Source organism: Mya arenaria, chromosome 17 (assembly GCF_026914265.1).
Source record: "Mya arenaria isolate MELC-2E11 chromosome 17, ASM2691426v1".
Lineage (NCBI taxonomy): Eukaryota > Metazoa > Mollusca > Bivalvia > Myida > Myidae > Mya > Mya arenaria.
Genome location: NC_069138.1, coordinates 28012124 through 28023032, shown reverse-complemented (window position 1 = coordinate 28023032; position 10909 = coordinate 28012124). Strand labels below are relative to the sequence as shown.

The following is a 10909-nucleotide window of genomic DNA, read 5'->3' as shown; positions in this document are numbered from 1 at the left end:
GTTTTAAATAAAAAATGTGCATTCTTGAATGATGAACTTGCTCCATGTAGGTCGAAGGAATTCAATTTCCTATGGTCCCGAGTTGAGTATACGTAAATAAGAACTGTCCATTCTGCTTATTTTTATAATATATGATTTATTTTCAGGTATGCCCAATGAAGGCTTCGCAAACTTGAACGGAAACACTAAAGTGTCGTACGCCTGATTACGCTATTCATTTGCCTCTGATGGTGTTAAGTGCGCCAAACGCCACCTGTTTAACGGACCTGACACCCCCGTTAAGACATTGGTCAGGAATTTACTCCGAGATTGGAGTAACATTTCCAAAATCGTTCTCAGCCATACGAGGTCAGAGTCTCAACTCGCCAGTTGTGATGAACATTGTACATACCATCACATTTATCAATCTTGTATGTTCAATATGTGGTTTAATGTTTATTAGAATTACTTAAAATGTGAATGTATGACAAATATGTTACTTATTGCTCTTCATTCTTACTCGTTTTGAATAACGAATAATTCTTAATTTATACATAATCTTTAAGTGGTCATAGTGTGCTTGGTAATGTAGTTTGGTCATTTTTTAGAAATAGCGATAAGTGAGAAAAACTCTTGTCCTTTGGTAAAATAAAATATTGTAGATCGATACTGTTAGAGTTAAAAATGTCTAAAATTCACATCAAAATAATGTTTACATATGACGTATAAACCACTTGCTATGTACATCGTGTTCAAGAAATGCCATACATCTAAGCAAAACAATTTGAGTGGAATACTTGGGCTAAAGTATGCCTTATTTAACACTCTTACATAATTTGTAAAGTGTTAATCAAACAGAATCTGAAAGGAGATATTTTATTTATTTATTTCCAAAAGTTATATTTCTTTCAACGTCGTCATATTAAAGGCATCGTTCTCGATCAGGTTGACAATTCGACCTGAAATGTGAAAAAATAGAATGCATTTCAAAAACGATATGGATATCTACAGTTTATTTTCAAGCTAAAATACATATACTAAACACAACGTAACAGATAAGATGTACAGTAATAATGATACCAAAAAACAAAATGGTATACAAAACGAATAGATATACAGTCAAACTGATGGGAAAATACGTCCGCTTCATTCAAAAAAGTGGAACCGTTGAAATTTAAAAAAGTACAAAATCCTATATTGAGCGTTTAAATAAAATACTTTGAGACCATTCTTAAAATCTGCGACAACATTTTTAACACTTACGTTTAATGGATGGGCATGAATATTCATTGCACAGTTCGTCGTTACAACATATCGCACATATGTTGGTATTCCTCTTGCCTAGTAGCACGTCAGTTGCGTGGTACGCATCCTTTACACCATTAACAAGACTCTGGCACGTCTGTATGAACAGATTTCAATATTAATATTTCAATATTAAATCATAAATAGCTTTCAATAAGGTGATTGATAGAAGGGGCGTAGTTTGGCTTAAAGTGATGAGTATGTTATTTTCTATTTATGTTCGGGAGAACGTCCTGGATTCTTCTCATGTACAGCGCGAATATCCCTAGATTTATTTTAGCTAGTTATTGCTGGCAAGAATTTTGCGACAATGTTTAATTACTTTCTGCGAACAAAAAAGCCTTGTGCCTACCCTGAGATCTAAGCAGCTAGTATAGTGCTCAATGGCCGAGTCACTATTTACAGCTGTCGTCCGCGCGAAACAGGCCTGGGTTGAGAATATAGATGCACATTTAGGTCAGTCAACGATAGTGTTGTTAAGAGATGATAAATCAACTCTGTACATGACTTTTAGCATACAGTTCTTGACAAATCAACATTTTATTTTTATGAATATGCGTTGATGGTCAAAATTCAACATATAGCAAATAAATATGACCATTCGTTCACACTTTACATATCCATTGACGCATTGACATTACCTGGAATACAGTTCTGCAAAGAAATATTGTTTTTTGGGGGTTTTTTTATTCTTTAGTTTAAACATATTTATTATGCAGAAAAACAACAATACAGCATTTGTTACAAACATATAAAATAAAGGATTGGAACGGTAGAATTAACTAATAAAGTTCCTTTCCTTGAATGGTTATTTGCAATAGTATTAAATACAGGTTTTGCTAAATAAAGGATTAATATGATAGCTCTCAGAGTAGTAAGATGATTTAGATAGAACGGTGGTAAAATTTCAAATTTAAAGGAATTTAATATCAGATATTGAAAAAAAAATGCAAAAGAAGATAATGATAAGCTATGTTGAGATAGGAGAAGGAAAGAAGGAAGGCAGAGTAAAAGTCATAGGATGGATTTAAACTGGAGTCGATTAATCAAATCTTTTTGCTAAGTGAATATATTGGTGGACTGCATCAAACAGTTTGAAATTCTGTTCTTCAGTCAGAGTGTCAGCACCATACAATAGTGAACGAAGAGTTACTTCAGTCAGTGCTTCCACTGAGTCGATCAGAGAAAGTCTATGATCGGAGTAGAGTGGACATAAAAGAAGAAAACGATATGTTGTTTCTTGGCCTCCGCAAATACAGAGTGGAGAAGATACGATGTTTTTCGAATAAAGGTGATGGTTTAATGAGCTGCATTCCGTTCGTAAACGAGTATGTAGGACTTGAAGCTTACAATCCCCATAATAGAATAACTTGCTAGATTTAAAAGTAACTGACTTGAGATACTCTTTGAAACCAGACACGGTATCTAAAGAAGATGCCTCAGCTGGAAAACTATTCCAGGAAGAGATGGCCGAAGGAAGGAAAGAGTTCATATACAATGATGTGCGAGTTCTAGGAATGGAGATTTTAGATGAATTTCTGAGAGATCTTGTTGATACTTGCCCTACTGTTGGGGGGACCAAGTTTGAAAGATAATCAGGAGTGAACCCATTTTTCATTTTAAAGAAAAGGAGAAGTTTGTGCTTTTCGCACCTAGTTTGTAAACTTTCCCAGCCAGTTTCAACTTCGAGAAGACGTAAGGAAACCAAACGTGTACAACCAGTTACAATTCTGGCACACTCGGTCTGGATTTTATCTAATTCATTATTTTCATGTTGGGTGCAATTACTCCAAATAACGTCTGCATATTCAAGGATTGGTCTGACAAAAGATAAATAAATAACTTCTAAAGATCGCCTGTCTAATTGAATTCATGCCAACTACAATCTTCAGATATATGTATTTCGAGATGTTTATGGGATTCAACAGAGGGTATCACTGTATCAAACATTTGCAAAGGAGGATGAAGGGGCTTTAACCTTTTTTTGGTTAGCACCATAGATTCGGATTTAGATGGATTAAATTTCACAAGCCACTTGTCAGCCCAATGAGACAACTTGTTGATATCGGACTGTAGTTGCTCAGCTGCAACTTGGGGTGTTTCGACTATGACAAATAGACTAGTATCATCAGCAAATAAATTGATGTTAGAATTGACATCATTTACAATATCATTAATGTATATAAGAAACAAAAGGGGGCCTAAAATAGAGCCTTGGGGTACAACAGCCTTAATCTCAGAAAATGATAAAGAGGCTCCTGGAATAACCACTCTTTGTCGACGATATTCCAAGTAATTTGAAAACCAAGAAAGAAGTGAACCACATATGCCTGCATGTTCGAGTTTGTACAAAAGGCCACGGTGCAAAACCTTGTCAAAGGCTTTACTTATATCAAAGAAAACAACTCTTATTTCAAAACCTTCGTCAAGGGCATGGCAGAACTTATTATAGATATATGTTAGTTGATTAACGGTAGAGTCACCGGGCATGAAACCATTCTCTATTCTTTGTTGTTTGAATTTTATTGATACTTGTTAACAACCAGAATGAAGATGCATTTTTGTGTTTAGTCAACAGATAATGATTACAATGCACCTCTCGTATACTTACTATATCACATATTTCAATCTTAACGTATACTTTTCAACTTCATATAGTTTCGTCATCTATAAAATACTGGCAACTTAAAAGGTATTATGTATTTATAAATGTCCCCTCCACATATAGACACAGTTTTGGTATGGCAATGTTTTTTCTCAATCATTTTCATTTTCTTCATATGTTTGTTCCGTCACACACACACACTGTCATCGATCATCATTTAACTGTTGGTGCGATGTTGTTGGTTAATCAGACGCCCCTCCAATTTCAGCTGGCGACAAATTGTGATTTTACGACTAACTTTCTAGATGCTAATCTCAAATAGTATTTCTTATTTTACTCGCCAACTTGTAGCATCCCTTGCTTCATTAATGTACTTTGTTCTTGTTTTCTTGTACATCGTCACACTACTTATCAGCAGATCGGGCGATATTGAGCTTAGTCCTGGTCCTTCGACAAAGTCTGATAGCTTGAACTCCTCATTCGATGCATATGCAGCAGTAACCAATAGTGGTCTGAGCATCATGAATCTGAACATACAAAGTCTGAAACCAAAACTTGACATTCTAACAGTAGAAGCCTAACCGTACGATATTCTTGTCCTTACTGAAACATGGCTGTCATATAATATATCAGACGATGATGTCGAACTCCCAAACTTTAAAAAACAACATTTCTTTATGACAAAACAAGGTCGTCTTTGTGGTGGTGTCGCAATATATGTCCGAGATACTTTGTAAGCAATTCAACGAAATGATCTTGAAGTTAATGGTGGCGAAGCGGTTTGGGTTGAAATATGTATGCCAGCGCATATTACTTGTGGGCGGATCTAACGGCCGCCTAACTCAAACAACACACAGTGGCTTAACATGGAACCACTCGACCAAGCATTCAACCAGCATGTTTGTAGCAGATGATTTTCATCAACATCACCATCAGCTTGAATTCGTCAAATAAAATGTGTAGATAGACTCCCTAAATTCTGAACAGCTCATTAACTCACCAACTCACTTCACCGAGCACTCTAGTTCACTTATTGACCTCATGTTCATAAACACTCCAATCATGTTCTTTTAAGTATCGTCGCAGATCCTTTTGTTCCAAATCTTGTCCGGTTTCACTGTCCAACTGTTGCTGTCTTAAAATTCACAAAACCTAAGCAGACTCACTTTCAGCGCCAAATATGGTTAAATGACAAAGGTGAGTATGTAAAATATAACGATAAACTCAGATCCACCATCTGGTCGTTCATTGAAAAACAATCAAAATCTAGATGCTACTGCAGACACAGTCGCTAGCTCAATCTTAAAATCAGCCACTGAGAGTATTCCAAATAAAATCGTAATTATCCGAAAAGCTAAACTTTCAAATAATGCACTGGTATAGGAACAATTCAGACACTATCACAACGAAACAACACATATAATTCGAAAAACTGAAAAGGAATACGAACATTAAATAATAAACAAAATTAACTCTGATAACATAACAACTAAAGTATGGTTCAAACTAGCTTAACAATTAACTCAAAAACAAACAGCATCACCAATTTCAACTTTATAGATGAAACAATTAAGGCAGAGTCCGATGAAGAAAAGGCAGACCTTTTAAACTCATACATGGCCTTATTCATAAGCTGTCATCCATCGGTTTAAGTGGTTCATTTTTTCATTGATTTTCCTCTTATCTTTCTGACCGCATACCACGGGTAGTCTTATCCAACTCTGCTTCAGGAATCCTCACCATCAAGGCCAGTGTTCCTCAAGGATCTATCCTTGGTCCTTTGCTCTTCCTTATTTTCAATCATGGCGTTGTCAATGACATTAAGGCCAACATCCGCTTATTCGCAGATGACACCAGTCTTTACATTAGTGTCGAAGAGCCCGTATTTTCTGCAGCCGACCTTAACCATGACCTATCTCAAATATAATCTTGGTCGAAGAAATGGCTATTACTTTTAATCAAGACAGAATCTGTTCTCTTATCTTTTCTTATTAACGTCAACAACAAATTCAGCCCCAAGTTTATCTCGACAATGTTCCCATATCTCAAATCAGCACTCATAAACATCTTGGGGTAACCTTCACTTCAGGGGGCAAATGGCAATCTCACATATCTTCAAACGTCATCAAGGCATGGCAAAGAATTGGTACTCTTAGGACGTTAAAGTTTGTAATTTCCCGTGCAGCCTTGGATAAAATGTATGCTACTTTTATTAGACCTTTACTCGAGTATGCCAATGTTGTCTCGGACAATTGTAGTAATTAATTAAAAAAGGATATCAAGGCTGTCCAACACGAGGTGGCTAGAATTGAAATAGGTGCTACCAAACTTTGTAGTATTGGGCGGCTTATGGCTGACGTTAACTGGAATACACTGGCGGAAAGTAGACGCAAACCTCGCCTCATTCTGTTCTTTAAAATCAAAAATGGTCTTAATCCAGGGTATCTTACAAATCCTGTTCCTCAGCCGAGAGCTATGCCCTACGAAATCGCTCATATGTTCCAGTCATCCATTTTACACTCAAGCCTATGCTACTTCATTTCTACCCCTGACTATTTGCCAGTGGAACTCACTTCCTGAAGATATCAGACATACACCTACTCTCAACGAGTTTAAATCACAACTTAACCCGGAACCAAAGAAATCACAACTCCTGTATAATGTAGGAAACAGACAACATCAAGTTAATATTGCTCGTCTGCGATGAGGTTGTTGCTCATTAAATTATGACATTCACAGAAGAAATATTATTCCTTCTTTCCTTTGTGCTTGTGGTGCCGTTGAAATTGTGTCACATTATCTCACTCAGTGTCCTAGCTATCAATTAATGCGTGACCGTTTTATTCATGATTCAACTTGTGCTGCTACTGTAGAAAATCTTCTTTTCGGCAATGATCGCCTTAGCCTTGATGCCAATTCAAGCTTGTTTTTTAAAGTACAGAGATTCATTGCAGCATCAAAGCGTTTTGATACCTAACATTCAACCCCATTGGTGTATCGATCGCTTTTCATCGGAACAGTGTATGTGACAGAATATTTTGCGGATTTTTTTAATTATTTATTTTTTTATTATTATTATTATTATTATTCCAAAACATTTAAGTTACATGTAGAAAATAGTTTGAACAGTTATTAGAATAATATCTTTCGTCATACTGTACACATCAAACACTGACTCTATGCAATTCGTAACTGAGAACTGCAAATAAAAAGGAATTAGTAAAAGCAATCACATTTCTTGTTTTCCAATCCATTTCATCATACTATTGCTGTACTGTTATTTTTGTATATATGAACTGAATAAAATATGTTTAAACTAAAGAAATATGAACATACATAGACTTTGGAAATCATGAATCCACATTACAAATTAACCTAAATTACTGTTGAAAATTAAACACTTATATTAATACTAATCGGTATATCAACGAAAACAACCGTTGTCACATTAACATGGTAAACATAATCACAAAAATACTTTTCTTTTTTATCAAAGTTTGAAATTTTTGTGTTGAAAGTTACTAATGGATTGTTAAAAATACGTGTTTAACATGAACATAAGTTATTAAATATAGTATATTATATTATGTTAATATGTTTAAGAAAAACAAAATAATCATGTTTAATTTAGTTTGAATATATCATTGTGTATGATTTTATGTGTACATGTACAGTTGAAATGTTTGAAATGATCTGAGTTGTTCTTGAAGTTAGATATGAAGTGTGTTCATGGAATCATGATGACTCGTTGACAAAGTTACATTATCATCAATACACATTTAATGTGTGATATTTGGGGCTCGTTATAAAGCTGTTTTATACCGAGCGCTCCACAACCAAATCATATGCATCCGTCAGTTTCCTAGATCGACGTGTTTGTCCCCATATCTAGATGTTTGCTCTTTCGCGAAATTCTGGTCATTGCAATGAAAATCTGCGTGTTAAAACCACGTTGAATTTCTGTGGGTGGGAATGAACGTTTTCCGCTTCTTTTTTACTTTTTTTTTCTTTTTTATTTAGGTAGTTGTCTTATGGAAATAAAAGCTGCGCAGCGTTATCGGAGTTCGTTGTATATGAGCAACTCGCCCCGGATTTAACCGAGTAAGTTTTACTCTACCTCATTATAGTCGCAAATCCGAAACTGTTGGCAGTCTTCCGGGTACTGTGTGGCTCCCGGCCGACCTTCGTGACCATCACATGACATACGCATGGTGGTGTCTGTATTAACAATCCAAACATTGGATTTGATTTTGGGGTTTTATGATAAAATAAACATCATTTAAAAGCATCATAGATGTCGTTAACGTTATGATCATAGGAGTGGATTTTGGGTAAGTGCGAGATTAACTTTATATTGTATTTAGTAAATCAACTTTTAGAGCTATAACTGATACCCATTCAATTGATACTCAAATCAAATAACAAACAAGTTAATAGAACATAAAAACAAACTTTTTTTCAGATCGCATAATCCGTCATTACAGTAATCTCCCCCGGAACAACAACTGCTACACATCACTATGTCCCCGTTAAGGACTGGCTTGTTCGCGTGACCACATGCCTAAAGTATCACATATGAAAAAGGTGAGGTATTTAATGACTCTAAAGCGATGGGTGTTCATCAACATGAAATAGACACAGAAGGACAGACCTAGATGTGCTTATAAAAGCAAAAAATATGTCTAGCATGTGCTCATTGTAAGCCTTTTACAAGGAGCCTAACGAGTGAAGAAGTCTATTACACTTACTTCCACCCGACTGGTTGTTTTAAGTCGAAATATATGTGGTTGTTTTTTGCATCTGTTATATGGTGATCAATTAAAGTGAAACTTACAACTACCATATGAACATTTAACAGGGATATGAAAAATTGTCCACTTTGACTCCTGATATTTAAAGCTAACGTTTGGGAAATGTACTCTATAAAATGCCGTTGAAAAGAATTTCAAATACGTAGAGATAACAATAAAACAATAGACGGTTACAAACCTTACTGTGTATGGTATTTAAATACTTTCTTAGAAGCACCTTACCGTGTTTGACCTACAGCCTGCGTTATAAACCAGACGCTGGTCAGGGGTTACTACCAAATCAGTGAAGCAACTCTGAGAGTCAGCCATGAAATAAAAGGGAGGTGATGAGTGAAGCATGTCTGAAAACAGTCATAAAACGGTCGGGATATGAAACTGAAGCATTCCTGAAACAGTTGGAAAATATAAGTGAAGTATGTAGGAAACAGTTGGAAAATATAAGTGAAGTATGTATGAAACAAGTGGAAAATATAAGTGAATTATGTACAAAACAGATGGAAAATATAAGTGAAGAATGTCTGAAAATGTCATGAAACGATGGTAACTGAAACATGTCTGTAACAGTTGGTAGATGACAAGTGAAAAAGTAAAGCATGTCAAGAACAGTCCATGGATGATCATGTAAAGCATATCTGAAAAAATCGGGATATGATATGTAAATCATTCTTGAAACAGTCGAAAGATGACTACGCCAAATCTGACTGTATTCGCTATCCTCAGTTTGCCCACGAAGATCCATTGTAAATTAGATTGAAGCAAACTTATCTTATCTAAGGATTAAATATGTTCAGCATTTGATTATTCCATGATAGTCGTTGTTTATCTTTTCTTGGTTTCCATTGACCATGACTATTACTCGGATGTTCTAGGTCTTATCAACAAAGGTAAATATATATTTCAGTCCCCTGTACCTCTTGGTCAGAACATTCCGCATACGTTGTACAGTCTTCGAGGGCATTTGCGCGGTTACAAATCCGGCATCTCAGGTACCACTGGGCCTCGCTTTCTGTAATGTGCATTATTACGAATCTGTAATGTGCATTATTACGAAATAAAGCTCCTTCTTTCATAGCTTTAAGGACTTTAAAAGGGATTGTGTCTTTTTCTGGCCAACCGTTTTTATTCTTAATATTTCTTAACCAATGCCGAACGAACATACGATTATTTGTATTATGTTACCGTTAGTGTTTCCTTCGTGTGTGCCGTCTAGCATAGTTTCACTTCGTTTTGACATAAATCTTCGGCGGACTGGGAACTTGTTCATGAAACGTCTTAAGTCATGTCTTAACTGAAGTCGATTTCTTAAAATTTGCATAGCAATATTCATAAGCGATGTAAATGTTTTTTAACAATAAAGTATGTTTTTCAATAAGGTCAATGAAGAAATTATATTTCAAATGCGACACATACACAGTACCTTTGATGCACAAGAGAATGTGAAGCATAAACAGCAGGACGCCTGAAAATGACACATTAAATGGTATGTTTTACTTACAACAAACGCCAAACTTATATATGCATACACATTTTATGTTGACTCACAGAGTCTGGACACTTTGTGATAATGCATATAATTGAAATGTAAAGAATTCAGAATTAAAAGCTTGTATTAAAATATATTAATATACCGATATCATATCTTATTGGAATGATAAGTATACTCACTAAAATACTCATTCATTCTTCTTTTCCAGTATGTTTATACGACAAAAGAAACACAAACGTGTAAGAGCTGTGTGAAAGGCCTTATCTGTTTCTACTGTTCATTAGATAACACAACTGTTAGTGTAGCAAATGGGCATGAATATCTCGCTTATTTAGGGGGTCAACTGATCTAAATCAGATAACAGTGACTAATATATATCGAAATGTTCTGGCTTTGTGCCGGTGAAGAACATTGTCTTTAATTCCATTATAAGAGTCGAAATTAAGGCTCATTTTTATGTCTGGGGTGAACTGGTCTTTCAGCTGTATTACTGTGTCGTCTGTCAGCCTCCTTTCTCCTCCAAACAACAAGTTAAAGGGACAGTAATCAGTTAATTTGGCTTCCGGTGTGGAGCGGTATGTCATGAGAACTTCCGCAATGTAATCGGGCCAGTCATTTAACTTACTTTAACTATGAGCATTGCCTGAATGTAGTGTATGTGAGTTCTTAGATTCAACGTATCTGTTGATTTGTGGATGATAGAGAGGCGTGAAGATACACTTG

General features: G+C 35.5%; 1 protein-coding gene across 1 annotated transcript; it reads right to left on the bottom strand.

Annotated features, from left to right (window-relative positions):
- Positions 1 to 876: 876 nt before the first annotated feature.
- LOC128223339 (uncharacterized) lies at positions 877 to 10441 on the bottom strand. Its single transcript, XM_052932617.1, has 9 exons — positions 10366 to 10441; positions 10118 to 10159; positions 9612 to 9706; positions 8923 to 8994; positions 8342 to 8450; positions 8007 to 8107; positions 1637 to 1711; positions 1243 to 1381; positions 877 to 938 (listed from the first exon to the last, which is right to left on the bottom strand). The coding sequence occupies exons 1-9, from the start codon at positions 10379 to 10381 to the stop codon at positions 877 to 879; spliced, it is 711 nt and encodes a 236-aa protein (XP_052788577.1). The 5' UTR covers positions 10382 to 10441.
- Between the last annotated feature and the right edge of the window lie 468 nt (positions 10442 to 10909).

Bases quoted from the DNA above. Each gene is read 5' to 3' on its own strand.
- LOC128223339 (XM_052932617.1), bottom strand. The intron at 8,995-9,611 runs GTACAGGGGACT...GCTGACTCTCAG, and splicing joins CGGAATGTTCTGACCAAGAG to AGTTGCTTCACTGATTTGGT. The intron at 8,108-8,341 runs GTTTGTTTTTAT...TTGTTAATACAG, and splicing joins ATTATGCGATCTGAAAAAAA to ACACCACCATGCGTATGTCA.